Source organism: Podarcis liolepis (assembly GCF_965112155.1).
Source record: "Podarcis liolepis genome assembly, chromosome: 17".
NCBI lineage: Eukaryota > Metazoa > Chordata > Lepidosauria > Squamata > Lacertidae > Podarcis > Podarcis liolepis.
The window spans coordinates 37,950,267-37,970,754 of NC_139571.1; the positions used below are offsets into that span (position 1 = coordinate 37,950,267).

At 45.3% G+C, this 20,488-nt stretch overlaps 2 protein-coding genes across 17 annotated transcripts in view; one reads left to right on the plus strand and one right to left on the minus strand.

Moving 5' to 3' along the window:
- The window catches only part of ZBTB5 (zinc finger and BTB domain containing 5), a 10,505-nt gene extending 5,471 nt beyond the window's left edge, over window positions 1–5,034 (plus strand). For 11 of the 15 annotated variants that reach the window (XM_083481759.1, XM_083481755.1, XM_083481753.1 and 8 more), the window contains one exon: window positions 80–2,980. In XM_083481759.1, the coding sequence (XP_083337885.1) occupies window positions 84–2,111 (2,028 nt within the window). In that variant the 5' untranslated portion in view covers window positions 80–83 and the 3' untranslated portion in view covers window positions 2,112–2,980. Of the gene's footprint in view, window positions 1–79; window positions 2,981–3,237 lie in introns of those variants that run through there. The other 4 variants (XM_083481750.1, XM_083481749.1, XM_083481747.1 and 1 more) reach the window with 1 other exon arrangement.
- Window positions 4,660–20,062, minus strand: GRHPR (glyoxylate and hydroxypyruvate reductase). Of its 2 annotated transcripts, none has more exons than XM_083481885.1 (11): window positions 20,036–20,062; window positions 16,489–16,557; window positions 15,176–15,441; window positions 14,015–14,139; window positions 12,301–12,373; window positions 11,506–11,622; window positions 9,810–9,898; window positions 8,448–8,552; window positions 7,160–7,295; window positions 5,609–5,739; window positions 4,660–4,883 (listed from the first exon to the last, which is right to left on the minus strand). In XM_083481885.1, exons 1-11 carry the CDS (start codon window positions 20,045–20,047, stop codon window positions 4,762–4,764), a joined length of 1,245 nt encoding a protein of 414 aa, XP_083338011.1. In that variant the 5' UTR covers window positions 20,048–20,062; the 3' UTR covers window positions 4,660–4,761. The 2 variants fall into 2 exon arrangements, with proteins under 2 accessions (XP_083338011.1, XP_083338012.1); XM_083481886.1 differs by lacking the exon at window positions 20,036–20,062 and adding an exon at window positions 19,637–19,654.
- Between the last annotated feature and the right edge of the window lie 426 nt (window positions 20,063–20,488).

Consider the following 20,488-nt stretch of genomic DNA (forward strand, 5'->3'; position numbering starts at 1 on the left):
GTATATTTTGTGCCCGATTTGTGTGCTAAAAACCAGAAGTTTGGTCCTTGTTTTTACATCATATTCTCTCTCTTTGTAGGATCATGGATTTTCCAGGGCACTTCGAGCAAATCTTTCAGCAGTTGAACTATCAGCGGCTTCATGGTCAGCTGTGTGACTGTGTCATTGTGGTGGGGAACCGGCACTTCAAAGCGCATCGCTCAGTCTTGGCAGCATGCAGCACACACTTCCGTGCTCTTTTCACCGTAGCAGAAGGAGATCAGACCATGAACATGATCCAGTTGGACAGTGAAGTAGTGACAGCTGAAGCTTTTGCTGCTCTCATTGATATGATGTACACTTCCACACTCATGCTTGGAGAGAGCAATGTTATGGATGTGTTGCTAGCAGCTTCTCACCTCCATTTGAACTCTGTGGTTAAAGCCTGCAAACACTACCTTACTACAAGGACACTACCAATGTCTCCACCAAACGATAGAGTGCAGGAGCAGAATGCACGCATGCAACGGTCTTTCATGCTTCAGCAGCTGGGATTGAGCATAGTGAGCTCTGCATTAACTTCTACCCAAAGCACAGAAGAACAGGCAAATTCTATGAGCTCATCAATCAGAAGTAACATAGAGCAACGGAGTGCTTTTCCGATCAGACGTCTCCATAAACGTAAGCAGACTTCTGAAGAAAGAGCGAGACAACGCATTAGGGCTCCCATAGATGATTCTATCATGTCAGATGTTACTCCAGAGAGCGCACAGACTGTGGTTCATTCACGAGATGAATTCTTTTCCCCAGACTCGCTGAAAATTGTAGACAATTCTAAACCCGATGGTGTAACTGACAACCAGGAAGATAATACTATTATGTTTGACCAGTCTTTTGGTGCCCAAGAAGATGCACAAGTGCCAAGCCAGTCGGACAACAGTGGGGGAAATATTTCTCAAATGTCTATGGCATCACAGGCAACTCAAGTGGAAACTAGCTTTGATCAGGAAACAGCTTCCCAAAAAAATAACTTTCAGTGTGAGAATCCCGAGGTTGGACTAAATGAAAAAGAACACATGAGGGTAGTGGTGAAATCTGAGCCTTTGAGTTCTCCAGAGCCCCAGGATGAAGTGAGTGATGTGACTTCCCAAGCAGAGGGAAGCGAGTCTGTTGAAGTGGAAGGCGGAGGACCAAGTGCTGAAAAGATAGAACTGAGCCCCGAGAGTAGCGACCGCAGCTTCTCTGACCCACAGTCTAGTACCGACAGGGTGGGAGATATCCATATCATGGAAGTAGCAAATAACCTGGAACACAAATCTACCTTCAGTATTTCAAATTTTCTGAATAAGAGCAGAGCCAGCAGTTTTGGTGCTGGCCCGAATAATGAGGACAACATTCCAAATACTACCAGTGACTGTAGAATGGATAGTGATGCATCTTATTTAATTAGCCAAGAATCTGGACCTGCTAATGGTCATTCCTCTGCCACTGTCTCTCATGTAGAGAATCCGTTCAACGAGAGTGCAGACTCCCATTTTGTCAGGCCTATGCAGGATGTAATGGGTCTTCCTTGCGTACAGACTTCCGGCTACCGGGCAGCAGAGCAGTTTGGAATGGACTTCCCGCGATCTGGCTTGGGGTTGCATTCTTTATCGAGGGCAGTCATGAACTCGAGAGGCGGTGCCACCACCTTTCCTGGGTATCGCCGCATAGCTCCCAAAATGCCTGTCGTGACCTCTGTTCGGAGCGCTCAGATTCCGGACAATGCTTCGAATTCTCAGCTGATGATGAACGGAGCCACTTCCTCTTTTGAAAACGGGCACTCTTCCCAACCTGGCCCACCGCAGCTGACCAGAGCGTCTGCTGATGTTCTTTCAAAATGTAAGAAAGCCTTATCTGAACATAACGTCTTGGTAGTAGAAGGTGCCCGCAAGTATGCCTGCAAAATCTGCTGCAAGACTTTTCTAACTTTAACAGACTGCAAGAAGCACATCCGTGTGCATACAGGCGAGAAGCCCTATGCCTGTTTAAAGTGTGGCAAGAGGTTTAGTCAGTCAAGCCATTTGTATAAACATTCCAAAACTACTTGCCTACGCTGGCAAAGCAGCAATCTACCCAGCACTTTGCTTTAACTGTCTTCCTCAGTTCCATGATGCCAATACAGATTTTGAATAATCCATGGAACACAAGAGGTGAACATTTGCAGTGTGATTGTGCCACACACGCAAAAAAAAGGCTTCTTTTTAATACTCGTACCATACCTACCTCACAGGGGTTTTGTGAGGCTTGAACAACTTCTAAAAAAGCGCTTTGAAATTCTCCAGCTCTGACACAAATGTAGTTCTGAGAATGCAGTCTTAACACACATTTGGGAGTAAGCCCCATTGAACTCTCTGGGATTTGCTCCCAAATAAACATGCTTAGGATTGGACTGCATGTATTATATATGGATACGATCCTTAGTGTCATTAGTTCTAAGAGTAGGAGAAGGGTTGGAAGAATGAAAGTGTAGCTAGCACATAACTAACTAGCATGTTTCAAAAAGCTGAAGTGGAACCTTTGTAATGGTTTTTTAAAAAATGATGTGAAAGCATTTATCTGTAAAATAGGTTGCTACATGGAGTGTGTGAACAACGTTACTAAGAGCTCTTTATTGTGAGACTGCATATCTTGAAGAGAAATGACCTTTGCACCTCAAAGTGCTTTTGGAGTGTGTTATAGAATAACATAGTTTTAGGGGTTCTGAATGTATTTTTGGTTGTTTTGCAGTAACATACACTGTGTAATGAAGGTGCTTACCTTGAGTCCAATGCAAGTAACTTTTAGACTGTCTGATATATGTATGTGTGTATATACTTTTGAATACAGCAAAATCTAGGTGTTTCATAGTTTCTCTTTTTGTAAGATCTTGTACTGAAAAGTAAAGTGTGTTTGTGTCATGCTTGGTAGTGTTTCTAATCAATTTGTATTTCATGTGTTAAACTCAACATTACATCGTAAATGATCCGTCTACTGTTGTTCTTTCAAAAGGCATTCTTGTAAGTCCTTTGACAGTGCAAGTTGCCTTTTCAGGTGCTGCTGGTCAAGCTCGTCTGAATTTATGGTACCATTTTCAAATACTTTTTTCCTTCTTTAATGTGCATTTTAATATTAAATGTCAGTGGTGGCTAGTAACATTTTGATGTGGTAGGGCTAGTTTTTAATTTTGCTGTTTTCCTCACAATAGGACTCATATGGTACTTTTTTTTTTTTTTTTAGGAACGCGTGCCATTACACCAAGTGCAGAGTGCCATTGTCTTACCACTGAAAACCATCCATGACTCTCTGCACATCTTTGTAGGGGGCAGAGCTTCCGAGTTTGGTTTCAGCCTTCCCTAGCCCTAAGGCTACCAGAGCCTCAACAAGTAGGAGAGTATTCACACCCTCCTTTTAAGTTCAGGCTGTTGAAAACAGATGCACATCCATTTTGGGGGAATGCTTTGGAACTGCACGTGGCAGAGGCTATTACACAGAGGACAGGCTTTTTCCGGGGGGGGGGGGGGAGAAAGAGGTGAGCCACAGAAATTGGTGTGGGTACTAGCAGGAGGCAGAAGCAGATAGTGGGCTTGAAGCAGCACAATGCAAGCGACTTGATTGATTTCGACTGTGGAATTATGGTTTGAGGGGTGGATAGGAGAGAGAGATAAAATGTGTGGGAGGGTACCACCCCATTTAGACCTAACGACAAGAATTACTGTATATGGCAGTTTAAAGACAACTTTGTAAAAGTGTGCTTCCCCACAAGGAATCCATTCTCAGCAACTTTAGGCCATCTTACTATTTCAAGTAAATTACAGTGGTTTAAAAAAAAAAATTAAAAAATTTCTCTCTGCGGCAGGCATCCCCAAACTCGGCCCTCCATATGTTTTGGGACTACAACTCCCATCATCCCTAGCTAACAGGACCAGTGGTCAGGGATGATGGGAATTGTACTCCCAAAACATCTGGTGGGCCGAGTTTGGCCATGCCTGCTCTATGGCATCCCCATAATTAATTTTTAAAAAATTAAGATATAGATGCTCTAAGATAGAGCTTAAAGTCTGACAACTTGCTCTTGTTTTAGGCCTGTGCATGATCAAAACTGTAAGGCGCATCTATACTGTAATAATGCATTGATTAGGTTTCACTGCCAACCTTTTGGCAGCAACAGAACACTCCCAGTTCTGCTTCTGAGAGTGGGGAAGTTGTCATTTGGATGGAACTCAAGTTGCATTGAGGCCTCGGGGCCCAAAGAAGCTGCTTGGGGTTGGCAGAGGGCTGAACACAGTGTAAAAACTACCATGACAGCTGGACATTTAATCAAATATCAATAAGGCAGGATGAGAAACCATCAGTTCTCAGTAATTTGTAGATTGGCTACAGTTGGGGAAGCCTGGAAGTCCTTTTAAAACAGGTCATGGTAACAGCTCCCCCACTGAAGCCTATGACAAAGTAACTTCCAGCAGTCGAGGCCACTATAGGAGGGGGCAGGGGGAGAAGCCCATTATTTTCAGTCTGCTGCTTTCTGTTTGCTTCTGATTGAACAGTTGTAGAAAACATACCAGTACACAGCATCTTAATTACTTTGTATAAAATATAGAGTATTGCTTTTAAAAAATAGGGGTGAACTGGAACCTTTTGCTATAATACACAAAAGTCTGCCATTGTTTTAATACTTTATTTGAAAGACAGTTTGTCCCATTTAATATCCATTTGGGGCAAAAAGTTAAAAAAAATCCTTCAAAACTCTTCCAGTCTTGCTTCTCACAGCTTGAGTTCGCTTGGCATGCTTTCTCCTTTCAGTCCAGCCAGAAGGTTCTTGGCAGCCAACACTGACATGGCATTCCTTGTGGCGTAGGTGGCGCTTCCAATATGAGGCAGAATTACTGCTCAAGACACGGGGGGGGGGGGGGGGAGAGGAAGCAATTTAGGAAACAAGCCAGTATAATTTTTATCGACTTGTAATCACTAGTTCCTGAATATATCGTTTTATCAGATACTATATCTTTGAGTAATAAAATAAAACTTGCTCAGGCCAACCCATTCCCTCTGTATTCTATTTCCAGGGCCCCTCCTCTGTTAGATTAAAGATGATATTATCTGTCCTTTGCAGGGCATGCCGATCCAATTACAGCCCAAAGACACCTGCCTTGCGGAAAGGGGCAAGAGTGCAAAATTCAGAGGATGCCCTCTGCATTTTATTTCTTGCTTTACCCATGCACATACTTAGGACAACATCATGGGAGAGAGTATAGAAATGCCACAGGATGTGGCAGCAGGCATAGATTTCTTTTAAGAACAACTCCCAATTTAGAAAAGAACGACCCACAAGTTTCTAGCCCTTATGGTTGCAAAGATGTTCTTTTGACACATTTCCACAAGGAAAACCCTCCGCTTGCTATTGAGCCTTGCCGGCTCAGTGCAAGTGAGACTTGAGCAGCATCTGTCTGCTTCTGAAAGGCAGCCATTAATTCCCCAGGAGGAGACTGTGCAGAAATGGCCATGTGCACATTAAGTCTTTAGCGGAGATTCCTGCATTGCAGGGGGTTGGGCTAGATGACCCTTTGGGTCCCCTCCAACTCTACGATTCTATGAAATTACGTCAGCTTACCACAGTTCTTGAGGGAAAGAAGCGGATTATCAGTAGGCAGAGGTTCTGGGGTTGTAACATCCAAGCCCGCTGCTGCGATGTGGCCATTGACTAAAGCTTCGTAAAGGTCCTTTTGATTGACAACAGTGCCCCTAACAGAGCAAATTGAGAAAACATGGGGTGTGAAGGTGTTATTGAGCCTGTACAGTGGTGCCCCGCAAGATGAATGCCTTGCAAGACGGAAAACCCGCTAGACGAAAGGGTTTTCCGTTTTTGAGCTGCTTCGCAAGACAATTTTCCCTATGGGCTTGCTTTGCAAGACGAAAACATTTTGCAAGTGTTCCGATTTTTTCCCGCTCCCCCCCTTTTCTAAGCCGCTAAGCCGCTAATAGCCTTTTAGCCGCTAATCCGCTAAGCCTTTAATAGCCGCTAATAGCCTTTTAGCCGCTAATCCGCTAAGTCTTTAATAGCCGCTAAGCCGCTAATAGGGTTGCTTCGCAAGACGAAAAAACCGCTAGACGAAGAGGCTCGCAGAACGGATTAATTTCGTCTTGCGAGGCACCACTGTATTGCACGTTGCAGTAAATAATTCAACAAGACTCTCACGGGGGAAATACAGATTGTGACTTTTCTTGACAGCTTAATACGACCACACTGTTTATGCCTTGCCTGAAGTGGCAATGGTGCTGCTTTGCTGGGCTGCATCCCCCCCATCACTCTGGTACTCTAGGAAATTGTATGGGGAGGCAGCTTCCCCCAATCGGTGCAAGCAGCAGTGAGACAGAAATAGTGCTAAGGATTAAATGACTCCCAGGGTCATTTACTTACTATTCAACGCATTGCACTAACGGAAGACAGCACAATGATTCGTGCTACTGCAGTGAGACTTCCCTCCTCCCACTGCACCCAAGCTTCTTGGTGGTGGGGGAGAGATTGTTATGTCAAGCAAACAGAAATGCTTGAACTGATGGGACCTTAGCACTATGCAGAATACAACCTGCTGATATTGTACATGCTAAGTTTCCTATTTTGGCAGGTGTTTGCTGCTTTAGAAATGCAATAGGTATGGAGCTAGGCAACCAGTTATTAGGTAGACTGAGCAATATACAGCATTCACAGGAGCAATGAACATCCTGTCTAAGGGAAGGACTGCAGAATATTAGTTTTGAGTGGTGCAGGCCTGGATAGTGATAGACCTCAAGAGAGATCCAGCTAGTTAAGTGAATATGGAAAGCCTATTTCCACAAGTGCTGCTTCTTTACAAAACCAGGGCAAATGTCTCATAAAGGAAGCACAGCTGCGAAGATGTGGCGTCTTGTACTGCAATGTATTTATCATACAGTGAAGAGATTTGGACATGGTGGAGGCCCTTAATTAAAATGGGGAGGGGGGATGATTTGTGCATTTTAAAAAACTCACGATAGACAAGGGCATGTTGCAGATCTAGACTCACGCTCCTCCATACTGTCATGTTACTTCAGTCATGCTATGCAGTAGCACTGGGACTTGGCATTGTCTTGGGGGATGTGCCCCCGATTCCCAGCCTCCACTCTGGGCCACATCTGGTTTTACCTGCTTGTGTTGATGAACACAGACGTCTTCTTCATCTTGCAAAAGAAGTCCCGATTGCACATCCCCTGAGTGTCGGGTGTCAGAGAACATGTCACAATGACAAAGTCCGACTCTTCCGCTAGCTTGGCAAGGGGCACTGGAGAAAAGAAAGAAAGAGGAAACTCACTGTGGTCTGTTTAAGAGGTTTACCTACTTTCACTAGCTTTTCCTATTGACCAAAACAGCAAGGGTCCTTCTGAATAGAGTCAGGAGAGCAGGGATGATTCAGGCATGCTTGAGTCTGCACAATTATGCTTTTGGCACTCCTTGAACCCTGTTGCGGCATTCATATGAGCCAAGTCAGCTGGGAGGAATTGCCCTACTTCTGTTTTCAGAGTGTATTGTTCTCCCCACCACCATGAGGACGATGATGTACAGCGATGTGTGCATATCCAAGTGTTCTGTTCTTTCAAAAGGATCCTGTTTGACTCATTGAACTGCGTGGCACTGTGGGCTCTGAACTGCTCTGAACAAAAACCTAACAACCATCCAGTTTGTGCTGTACTTTGCCTGAAGGGATGGATGACTGATCTTCCAAAACACGCCTGTGTAAGGTGCATGTGGCTGCCATGTTTGTCCCATATCGACTCTTGACTTGTGGTGCAGCAGTTGGTACGTCTCATTGTAAACAGCATGTCTCCAGAAGGGAATTGCTGTTCTCTAAGCGAGACTAAGGTTAACTGGTGATGGCTGGGTCCCTGCTTTGGCAATGCTTGCATGACCAAATGACTTAGGGGGTGGGGTGCATAACCCTGATTCACAAAGGGATGTATACTCCTCACTTTTAACTATGGTCACTGGGAAGAGGAACAAATAAATCTTAAAATTTTGTCAAACTGAAACGTTCTCATTTGCAGGAATTGAGTGAATCCTGTTTTCAACCAACGTAACACCAAGTCTTCTCATTTCAGAGATTTCCCCCCCCCCTCAATGAAGTGACTTACAAAAAGCCATGCTGGATCAGGCCCCTGGTCCATCTAGTCCCAATGTTCTGTTCTCACAGTGGACAACCAGGTGCCTGAGAGGAGCTTGCAAGGAGAACCTGTGCATAAGGGCACTTTCTCTGTTTCTAGCAACAAGTATTCAGAAACATGCTGCCTTGGACCTATGGAGGCCGTGAATAGCCTCCATTGTGCCCAGTAGCCACTGATAGGACTTCAACTTCAGTTTTCTACTCTGCATCAATGGGGGAGAGGTAGTATTGAACACACATAGAGAAATTCCACTAATACGAAGACAGAAATCTCACCAAACTCAGCTTTCAGTTCCATAGCAGCTTCAGGTTTGGGGTGACGTCCTGCATACAAAAACTTCTTGACTCCAAATGGCTTCAGACGACGTGCTACAGCCTGCCCTAGAAACATGAGGAACCAGAGGACATCACATCACTCACTAGGCTAGGATGCTTCATCCTTCAAGACAGAGAAATGGGGCTTCTGAAAATGGTGTTAGCACTTCAAAGGTGCATGCAAAATTCACATAATCAAAGGCTTTCTTTAACACTGAGCGCTCAAATCAAAACTTAGCATTTGAGCATTCTCAGATAGAGAAGCAGATGAGAAAAATTGGTAAATCGGGGTAGATGCAAGCAATCATTTTACCACATCTGCATACCTGATCCATGGTTAAAATCTTACCATTTGGCAACAGGATAACTTTGCCACATGGTTACACACAAACTGTGTAAAGTGAAACTTCGGTTTTCGAATGTAATCCGTTCCAGAAGGCTGTCTGACTTCCGAAACCAAAAATCAAGGGTCAATGGGCGGTTGACAAAATCCATTGAAAAAATGGAAAAACATGCAGCTGGAGCCGAGGCGCATTCAAAAACGGAAGCAATTACTTCTGGGTTTTCAGCGTTCGGCTTCCAAATCGTTTGGCTTATGAGACACTAGAAAACCAAGGTTCCACTGTATTTGGAAAACTGCCCCATGGCTGCAGTCCCAGCCATGCCTCAGAGTAAGCTACACTGACTACATGGGACTTCCTTCTCAGTAAACACATCTAGGGTTGCACTATTACCAGAGTGTTGTGTGAAATCTTTCCAGGTTAGAGGCCACAACTATTCTGAACTCAAGGTTCCCCAGTTGGTCCATTGGCAGACGAGCCATGAGCAGAACTTAAGCTCTTGCTGTTCCCAGTGAATTATCGTGCCGATGGGCAGAAGAATGGGCGGGCTACCAGCAGCTCTATGTTGAAAAGGCGACGGCAATGGCTGCACTAAAGGCACCATATATCTCAAAAGTCGGGTATGTGAGAGAGACAACATCAAACACTGCACGGCTCCTTTGGGGGTCATGGATATTTGTTCAAAGAGACAATCAATAGTAGAAAGTCCACGTTCCGATAAAGTGAACAGCACAAGCTTTAGGACTGATAACCTGAGCCTAATCTCAGATGTTCAGTTCTGCAGAGATTGTGCAGTTAAATGTCTCCACACAGATGCAGCAGATACCTCCTTCAGGGTGGCGACTTGAGGTTTGGACCTGGACACGCATGTAATGTTTGTTTCTCTCTCGACCGACCTACCTTGCAAAGACATGATGGTCAAACCAGCTGTGAGCACCATGGTGGAAGGGCAGGCTGAAAATGAATGTAGAACTCAGCTTACCTATTCTTCCTAGCCCTATAATCCCAACGGTGCTGTTGGAAAGTCCATGGCCACACATCCAGAGGGGTTTCCATGTGGTCCAGCCACCACTGCGAAAAGGACACCAAATTACAATGGGACGTTAGCTAGGGAACAGCCCCAGAGCTTAGCAGACAAGCATTAATGTAAAGGCAAGAAAAAGCTGCATTGGCTAAACAAGCTCTTAGCTAAAATTCCAGCTGTAGACAATGGCAACCCACAGACACTGTTATCTTAGACAAAGGAAGAAATCCTGCTTTAAAAGCTTTGATCCACCCTTTATCTTGCAAGGCCCACAATGATTTCAGGCCTAATCCCATTCTCTACTCTCTATCCCCGTATCAGTTGGGTGGACTCCGGAAAGTAACAGACAAATATCAAATGGGCACTGGAACCAACATCTGTCTTATAATGTCCAGGGATAGATGCTAAATACTGCCAGTTGAGTAGCCCACATCTAGCTATCAGTGGTTCAGCAGCATACACTTAGATACCTTGATCCAGTGTTTCCCAAACTTGGGTCTCCAGCTTTTTTTAGACTACAACTCCCATAGTCCCTAGCTAGCAAGACCAGTGGTCAGGGATGATGGGAACTGTAGTCTGAAAGCAGCTGGAGACCCAAGTTTGGGGAACACCGCCTTGCTAGATTTGTACCACTCTGTCACCACAATATAACTAAAGCATTTATTCAACTGTAACTAAGATTATTATATACCCTTTAAGAATGCTTAAAAGGAAAGCAACACTTCATGCACACCCTCTCATTCATCCATACAACAACCCTGTAATGTAGGTCACTATTATTACTCCTCATATTGCAGGGTGAAGCTGAGAGTTCAGGATGTTGCATGCAGCTATCTGATGAGTTCGTGGCAAAAAGCAAGATTTGGACTGGGGTTTTTCCGCTTCACAGTTCAGCCTCGGGCACCTGGTTCAGACTGTAGTTGTAGTGCAACTGAACTCTGCTGCAAGTGTCAGCTTGCATAGCTGAATGAAAATAAAACCAGATGCCAAAGACAAAATAGCTTGAAGCCCAAAGTTCAGGGGACTTTGTCACCTTCTGGAAACTAGTTTTCAATGTGCATGGATTTTTAAATCGTGTGTGTGTGTGTGTGTGTGTGTGTGTGTACAAGGAGCTCCTCCTTAGGACAGTCCAGCAATAGTTGTATAAGTGCATCCACAAAGGTAATGCAAAAGGTAAGTGGCATTTCCAGGTAGGGTGCCCAAGAAGCCCACCTAAAACCCTGAAAAAGCGTCATCCAGAGTAGACAACACTCAACTACAGATAGGTAGCCGTGTTCGTCTGCCATAGTCAAAATACAAAATTCCAGTAGCACCTTAAAGACCAATTAAGTTAGTTTTTGGTATGAGCTTTCATGTGCATGCACACTTCAGATACCTATCTGAAGAAGTGTGCATGCACACGAAAGCTCATACCAAGAACTAACTTAGTTGGTCTTTAAGGTGCTACTGGAAGGAATTTTTTATTTTAACACTCAACTAGACAGACTAACCATCTGGCTTTGATTATGGCACCTTCCTACTTTGCTGTGAGCCACAGTTGCCTTTTTTAATATGCTGAATGAGGCTAAAAGACAAAATAGGACACGGCCACCCCCTCCAAGCAGTCCAATCAGTGTGGCGTGGAAGTCCCATAAATACCACTTCGGACACTCACTTCTTCACTTCCTCCACAGATTCTGGCAGCCTGCGGGACGTTGCTAGGAGCAAAGCTACTGTGAGTTCAGCGGTGGCATCTGTCAGGATGTCTGGCGTGTACCCCACACGGATCCCACTAGAATTTAAAAGAAGCAGTCAGATCTTCTGTGTTTTGAGCCACAAGGCACTTACTGACTAGTTTTGTGGTACTCATCATTTCTTCAACACAGGGGCAGCCTGAGCATCAATTGTTTGGTCCATAAGACAGTTGGGCAATGGCATGCATTTAAATCCCAGCCACTACAGTGGTGCCCCGCAAGACGAATGCCTCGCAAGACGGAAAACTCGCTAGACGAAAGAGTTTTCCGTTTTGGAGGTGCTTTGCAAAACGAATTTCCTATGGGCTTGCTTCGCAAGACGACAATGTCTTGCAAGTTCCTGCTGTGTTTTTTTCCTCCCCCCCCTTTTTCTAAGCCGCTAAGCCGCTTATCAGCTGATCCGATCAGCAGATAAGCCGCTAAAAGCCGCTAATCCGTCAATGGGCTTGCCTCGCAAGACGAAAAAACCGCTAGACGAAGAGAATCACAGAACGGATTCTTTTCGTCTTGCGAGGCACCACTGTAATTTTCCTGGGGAAAAGCTGCTCTGGGAAGAGGCGATTTTCAACAGAGAAGCCTCTGGGGAACAGCAAAGGTGGGTTATATAGGGCTGGAGTGATTATTAGCCCTTCCACAACAACTCTCTTTTCTTTTCTCCCTGTCAGGATAAGATGTAGTCTGCCTCTAAGAATCACCTTTAAAAAGATGTGTCTTACCGCTTTTTTATTTCCTCAATGGCAAGATGGTCATATCCCACGGACAACGTACTGATTACTTTCAGGGATGGTCCTGAAAAAGATGAAGACCACGGGCTCAGAAAAAAAGGTCATTAGGCATGAGAAGGGGTTAATTTCCTTTAATGTGCATAAATCACCCCAAGGATGAGCTAATAATGGGTGCAAGGTCAGTCAAGCCAATTGCTATGGTAACGGCCCAGTGCCCCAACTATATCTGTGATTAATGCCCATCAGTTTGTTAGTTTGCAATTAGTCTGCGAGTCGTCAGTCTGTTGGTGTTACTTGTCCAGTGTTACATCTTGAATTGCTGGAGTTCATTTGGAGCAATGGAAATATTTTGTGCTTGTATGTATCTGTATATGTCTGTATCTATATTCAGAACTGTTTTAGTGAGCCTTATCTTCTGCAACAGTAAACTATTTGGACCTTAAGCTTCTTCCATGTGGTGACAGGTACTGGGAGCAACTCGCACTGCGTGGATATCTCACCTGAGATTCCCAACAACTAGTTGGCAGAGAAAAGCAGTGAAGTGCTCACCTCAAACACCAAAGCTCCTATGAGCTTCAGAAAGCATTAAAAGCTAAAGAAGTTGGCAGCAACAGACTTGTCAAAGCTTTTGTCTGGTTACTGATAAACACAGAGAAATGAAGAAGGCGATTTTTTGATAAGGTTTCACAAGGTCCTGCTTGAAAAGAAACAAAATAATAAAAGAATGTCAGCTATGAATGGAAACCTAGCTTTTGAGCCATTAAAAAGCTGTGAGCTTTAATTCATTAATCTGTGCAATTGATCAACAAAATACAGTGGTACCTGGGTTCTCAAAGCCTTGGTACTCAAACAATTTGGAACCCACACATTGCAAAGTAAGTGTTCCGGTTTGCGAACTTTTTTCAGAAGCCGAATGTGCTCCATTTTGAGTGTTATATGCTTCCGATTTGAGTGTTACGCTGAGGTCTGCCTGTTTTTGCTATTTTGCGTTTTTGTGGCTCTTTTTTGTTTTTGTGACTGCATGGAACCCAGTTCAGCTACTGATTCATTGACTGTGTGACTGCAGTACATATTCTTATTGCTTTCATTTTATGGATCGACAGTCTTGTTAGATCGTAAAATTCATGTTAAATTTCTGCTTTCGGGGTTGTTTTTAAAAGTCTGGAACGGATTAATCCATTTTGCATTACTTTCTGTGGGAAAGCGCGCCTTGGTTTTGGAACGCTTTGGTTCTGGAATGGATTAAGTTTGAGAACTGAGGTACCACTGTATTGCATTGAGGATTATCCACACACCCAGATTTATCAGTGGAGTAACAAAAAACCCCAGATACAAACACAGTATAAAAATGGGATTTAACAGCACATTTGGCTCATGGAACTTTCCCCCCCAGATACAGACTGTTTGGCCAGATAATCCTGAGGAGCTGAATGCAAACTTTCACCAAAAGGAGATAAGAAGAAGAATGAGGCTGGGGTTGATGCCAGTCCCATGAGTTTATTCCAGTTCCCTTGAAAAGAATTAGGCACCACCGTCAGCTTTATACAGATGCAGGGCTTTGGTCTGCATTCGCACCAGTATCTGGGGAGCAGCCAATAACTTTCCCTGCCCAGGTTGTCACATGGATTGGCAAGTCACTGGCCGTGTTAATGTTTCTACAGCCCACTCTGACACCATTCCGTTGAGCTCCCGCCCGAGGCCTCACCTGCAGCATCCAGGACTTCCTTGTCAATCCGGTCGGACAAGAGGCACAGGAGCCCGTCCTTGCCAGCCACCCCCGCCAGCAACTCCGACTGTGGGATTGGTTCATCTGAATCCCACTGCTGGACGCTGCAGCATCAGAGGAAGCAGGAAAGGCAGAATCACACAGAGCAGATCACAAGTTGACACAAGGCGCAGGAGCAGCCTTTCTCAACCTGTGGGTCCTCAGATGTTGTTGAACTACAACTCCCATCACCCCTACCTAGCAAGGCCAGAGCTCAGGGATGATGGGCGTTGTAGTCCAACAACATCTGGGGACCCACAGGTAGAGAACCGCTGCACTAGAGGCTGCATAGCTTTCGCCACTTTCGATCTTCAGTTTTAATTGGCAAGGACAAACTTTAGTAAGATTGGGCACCAGTTGGTTAACCTGGAAGCTGTTCTATTGCAGGAGTGCGGTGTATCGTAACAGGGGACGAATGAAGATATTAAATTATACCACTCATGCTGAGGAAAAAAGGTAAAGGGACCCCTGACCATTAGGTCCAGTCGTGGCCGACTCTGGGGTTGCGGCGCTCATCTCGCTTTATTGGCTGAGGGAGCCGGCGTACAGCCTGGCTCCATCAGTGCCGGATTTATGTATAAACTAAGCCAAAATCCCTTATTTTGGCTGCTGATCCCTTATTTTTGAGGCTGCTGGTCTCTTATTTTCATATCTGCAAGTTGACAGCTATGTATTGGGCATGCTGGCTGGGACGCATGCAACCTCTGAAGGGCTGCACGTTTCTTATCCCTGCTCTAATGCTACAGACAGGCCTGCTCTGCTTTGCAAGCCGCCCACCCACCATTTAATTTTTGCAGGCCGCCTTTCCACAGCTCAAACCACGCTCGAGGCGGCTTACAATATGGGGGGGGGGGGAATACATAGGCACAACGTAACAAAGGTCGTCCTTAACAATACAAAAAAGCGACAGCAGCAAGCAAAAAGCCTCAAAAACACACACACACATACGATTTCCCAAAGGTGCACACGCAAGAGAAGGAAAGGGAGGGGTTCACACGTGCGTGCAAGAGTCCGGGGCCAGCCGGGCGACCTTCCCAAGAGGAGAAGGGGGCCGTGTTTCTCCCTTGCACCCCCAGCCCGTCTCCCCGCCAGCCCACTTACTCTCCGGCCCGGCTCAAGGCCGCCAGCCCCTCCGGGGGGATCCTCCGTGTCACGAAGACCTTCATGAGTCTCTGCACGGCCGCCGCTCTCATGCGCCGCGTTGCAAAGGCGACTCCGGGCGAAGCGGCTCCTTCCCCGCCCCGTAACCCTTGGCCCGGGCGGCGTCCGGCGGAGAGCGGCTTGTTCGGCAGCGCCCCCTGGTGCCCCTCCGCGGCCACGTCCAAAGCGCGCAGACGGCTGGCCTCGCCCAGATGTTGACGCGTGTTCTTTTTTTAAAACAAAAATCCTTGTCACTGTGTGAATCCTGCGGGTGAATGGGGCTGAGGCTCAGCCAAATAACATTGGTGGGGTTCTTTTCCGAAGGGCAATGTCCTTTTGTCTGTTTACTTCCTAGCTGTCGCGCTTTTTTCTGGGGGTACGCAGACCCCCTAAACATTTTGTGGATCTTTGTACTTTGGTTCATTTGCCGTGTTTCCCCCAGTTTGAACTATGAATTGGTGATTTTCTTGAGTCAAAATGAGAGTAGCCCTGAACATTATTTTAGGGGAAAAAGCACTTGGTTGCAAGCCAAGCAGATTTAGGTTTGATGAGGTCCTAAACTACTGAAGGTAATGGGACGCTTCATATGTAGAGCGAAAAATACACAAATCTTTTATTGAGATCACGCTGCCCACAAAAAGCTGGAAACAGTTCCTGCTGCTTTCAAGGTGCCTTATAGTAAGAAACTAGCTGAAGCTTTGAGGCACTGAAACAGGGAAGCAACGTAAGGACATTTTAGATTTAGAACACTCTCCCCTGAACACTTTAAAAAGAACACATGAGAAGTCATCAGTGTTTTATTGTGTGCTTCTCCCAATAAACCCACACTTGTTTTAATATACAAATTTTTGCAAGACTTACAAAAATGTACAGTAATCTTGAGTGGAGTCATGGGCCCTGTTATAGCCAGAGGTGGCTGGACCCAGAGATTGTTTTAGGGTAGCATGACTAGTTTGGCAGCACTGGCTTCTGGCGCTGCAGAGGGCACAGTGACAATGATCTAGGGGGCAAGGGGCACCAAATTTTAGCGCCGCACAGGGTGCTCCTGAAATTTGAGAGCCCCAAATCCTCCCCTGCTGCTCCCCCCCTTACCTGTTAGCCCACCCCAATGGCAAATTATCGTAGCAGAGCACAATCTACAGTCGTGTGATTTTAAGAATAGCTGTGTTGCCATTTGCAAACCGGTTTGAGAGGTGCAAATTAGGTAGTGTTTCCCATTAAAATGTGAACCAAATCAAATTTCTGCCCCTTCCCTAGCAGAATGCCCCATTTACCTGCACACAGAGAGGCCAATATCCTTCTGCTGATGTTACGAAAAGGGCAAGGATGCTGTGACCTGCACACTGAAATAAGATGACAAGGAAGATTATAATGTAAATAAACACTTTGCTTCCATTGAAGGAAATGCTAAGTGACGGGAAGTAAATCAGCTCTGCGATATTGTGGCTTCCAAATCCTCACCCCTTTTACCTTTCCTCTCCTGTTTCTCTTCCTGCCTGGTTGAATATATATGGTGGCTACACAGCTGTGATGAGAAACGGGGAATAGGCATTGATAGGATTCAGAAGCGATACATAAATCATATTAGAACAAAGCTGCTGCTGTTTATGCAAATAACCACAGACAGGATCCAATTGGCGGAGGAATGCTGAGCAAGGTGGAAAGTGACTAATAAATGCTATTAAACATGGGTAAATCTGACGTTTCCTCAGTGATGAATAAAAAAAACAAAGCACCATCGAGCGAAAAATATGCAGAGGGAATACATCTAAATGAAGCCCTTCCAGGGCTGTGCCAGGAACTAAGTAGATGCCAATCTTTTGCCTTTGAGGAACAAATGACATATACAATTAAAGAAAATAGCACTGATAAATACTGAGGTGGTTCCCCCCTTCCCCCTTTCAGGAGGCTTTTGATCACTAAAAAATTTGTGGACGAAAAAAGAGGAGGACCCACATCACTAGGAGACGGGAGATACAGAGGTCATTTCCTGCATGGTTACGTACGCTCAGTCTATGGACAAACATTTAGTCCGATACCACACCTCATAGTGCAGAAGGTGGGAAACCCAGAACTCTCCAATGTTGTTGGGACTCCAGCCCCCATCATCCTCAGCCAACATGGTCAATGGTCAGGGATGATGGGAATTGTAGTTCAACAATGCCTGGAAAGCCACAGGATTCCTGTTCCAGGTCTATGCTGACTGGCAGTGGCTCTGCAGAAGGAATGGGCTATACAGTGGATGCTTGGGTTGCGAACGTGATCCGTGCGGCATGCATGTTCAGAACCCGCAGCGCCAGCTTTAGCGCTTCTGCACATGCACAACCGGTACTTCTAACCCATTCCGGTACTTCCAGGTTTTGGAGGTCCACAACCCGAAAAAACGCAACCTGAAGCTTCTGTAACCCGAGGTATGACTGTATCTAGTTTTCAACTTTGTGATTTATCCACCAGCTAAACATCACAGTAGGGACGTGGGTGGTGCTGTGCGTTAAACCACAGAGCCTAGGACTTGCTGATCAGAAGCTCGGCGGTTCGAATCCCTGCAACGGGGTGAGCTCCCGTTGCTTGGTCCCTGCTCCTGCCAACCTAGCAGTGCAAAGTGCAAGTAGATAAATAGGTACCACTCCGGCGGGAAGGTAAACGGCGTTTCCGTGCGCTGCTCTGGTTCACCAGAAGCGGCTTAGTCATGCTGGCCACATGACCCGGAAGCTGTACATCGGCTCCCTCAGCCAATAAAGTGAGATGAGCGCCGCAACCCCAGAGTCGGTCACGACTAGACCTAATGGTCAGGGGTCCCTTTACCTTTAAACATCACGGTATACTGATCTATCACAATGCCTGAAATAAGGAGCTATGTTGTGGCATCGGCTGGCTTAATGGTTTCCCCTTCAACATGATTTTTGCATCACTCCCCCCCCCCCCATGATTCACAATATGTTGCCATGTCAAAAATTACAAAACTGATAGCACAATATAGACTTCAAACTGGTTTGATGTGATACATCACCCAGCCCTCCTTTGCAGGATTTCAGGCAGGAGTTACCGGTACTTCCAGCGCTGCCTGGATATGTTGGGTTGGACTTGGTGTCTTCTACGTGAGCGAAGCAGGCAACCCTATTTAAGATTCATATGGATTCTGAATAAGAGCGAGCATGGAGCAGATCTTTTGGAGGCATGTGTGCATGTGTGTGTGGTGCATGAACACATATGCATACATATTTCATAAAGGGAATAAGTATTCAGATTGGTGTCGCCGAAGGTTTGGTCTGCACAAACATTCAGCGACTAGTTTCCGCAAGTTATTTTCGCTCGGTGTGTTGCGAAGCATCCCTGGAGAATATTCAAATATAGCTCGGCTAGCCATGACTGGTCAGAGTCTCCCTGTGGCAGATTGCTGCTCAGTGGTTTCGCTGCGCCGCTAAGTGATTTTTGCTGGAAACAAATTTATAGTAGCATATCTGTTTCCTCAGAAATCTCAGGCAGGCAACTTGCAAATCCCAATGTCACGCATATTTGCCCCGCTAAGAATGAATTGCATGAGGAATGTTTGCAGAAAGGGGGATGCAAATAGACCTTCGGGTCTGTCACAGAGTCAGCGCGGTGTAGCAGGGGGCTAGAATGTGGGACTTTATTAGAGTTTGGTCAGAGGCCAAAGTAGGTTTTATTTCACTCGGGTCAAAGACCCAGTTTGCCTGTCCCCTATGTGTGTTTGCGTACACACACACACACACACACACACACACACACACAGGCTGAGAGCCTCAATGGTGCCCCTCTGGAGGCTTCACCCAGGGCATAATAATAATAATAATAATAATAATAATAATAATAATAATAATAATTTATACCCTGCCCATCTGGCTGGGTTTCCTCAGCCACTCTGGGCGGCTCCCAAAGGAATATTAATAATGATAATAAAAAGCAACAAAACATCAAACATTAAAAACTTCCCTAAACAGGGCTGCCTTCAGATGTCTTCTAAAAGTCAGATAGTTGTTTATTTCCTTGACATCTGATGGGAGGGTGTTCCTAGCTAGCCCCGCCCCCTCCAGCTACAGCTCTGGTTGGGTATATACAAATTGCAGAAAACAATAGTCTGGTAAAAACATAAAAGCAATGGCCAACCAGATGGCCAAAGGCACCTGGCGGACAAGTTCACTCTCCCCTCCTGTGTTTTCCAGAAACTGGTGTTCAGAAGCTTATTGTCTCCAACCATGTGGGCAGAGAATTGCCATCATTGCTATCTATCCTTATAGTCTTATCCTTCATGAATTTGTCTAATCCTCTTTTAAAGCCATAAAAAGGTTTTGGCCATCACTGCATCCCGTGACAGTGACATACATAATTAACTATGTGCTGCTTTCTTTTACCTGCCCTGAATCTTTTAATATTCAGAATAATAATAATAATAATAATTACCATATTTTTCGTTCTATAAGACACACCAGACCACAAGACACACCTAGTTTTTGGAGGAGGGAAACAAGAAAAAATATATTCTGAATCTCAGAAGCCAGAACAGCAAGAGGGATCGCTGCGCAGTGAAAGCAGCGATCCCTCTTGCTGTTCTGGCTTCTGGGATAGCTGCGCAGCCTGCATTCGCTCCATAAGACGCACACACATTTCCCCTTACTTTTTAGGAGGGAAAAAGTGAGTCTTATAGAGCAAAAAATATGGTATATTATATTATATTATTTATACATCGTCCATCTGGCTGGGTTTCCCCAGCCACTCTGGGCGGCCTCCAACAAAATATGCAAAATACAATAAAACACCAGACATTAAAAACTTCTGAATAACCACAAGTTCTGCTCTTACCCGATTGCTCATCTACACCAGCAGCAATGAATCTCCAGGGTTCCAGACGTGAGTCCCGATGGGTGTGAGGAGCGGAGATATATGCCGCCTTGAACTGCTTGAAGGAAGGGCAGGATAAAAATGAACAACAAATAAAAGATAAACACAGTAAATAAGCATTGAGAAACCTTAGTTTCTCAAGGCACAACTATGCTCACAGATCCCCAAATTCACTGCACACTTAACTCAGTGCTGTTTGGTCTTCCTGTCCACACAAAACGTGGCAAAGCTTGTTTGCGGTCATTTTTTTAAAATAGCCTAGGGGAGAAAAATAGCTATACAGTGGTACCTCGGGTTACAAACACTTCGGGTTACAGACGAAGTAGTACCTCGGGTTAAGAACTTTACCTCAGGATGAAATTGTGGGGCGGCAGCAGCAGGAGGCCCCATTAGCTAAAGTGGTGCTTCAGGTTA

What these genes read in the sequence shown, in the direction of transcription:
- GRHPR (XM_083481885.1), bottom strand. An exon ending in GGAAGTCCTGGATGCTGCAG is followed by an intron (nt 12,374 to 14,014) that starts GTGAGGCCTCGG and finishes CATCTTTTTCAG; the next exon opens with GACCATCCCTGAAAGTAATC. An exon ending in ATTGAGGAAATAAAAAAGCG is followed by an intron (nt 11,623 to 12,300) that starts GTAAGACACATC and finishes TTTAAATTCTAG; the next exon opens with TGGGATCCGTGTGGGGTACA.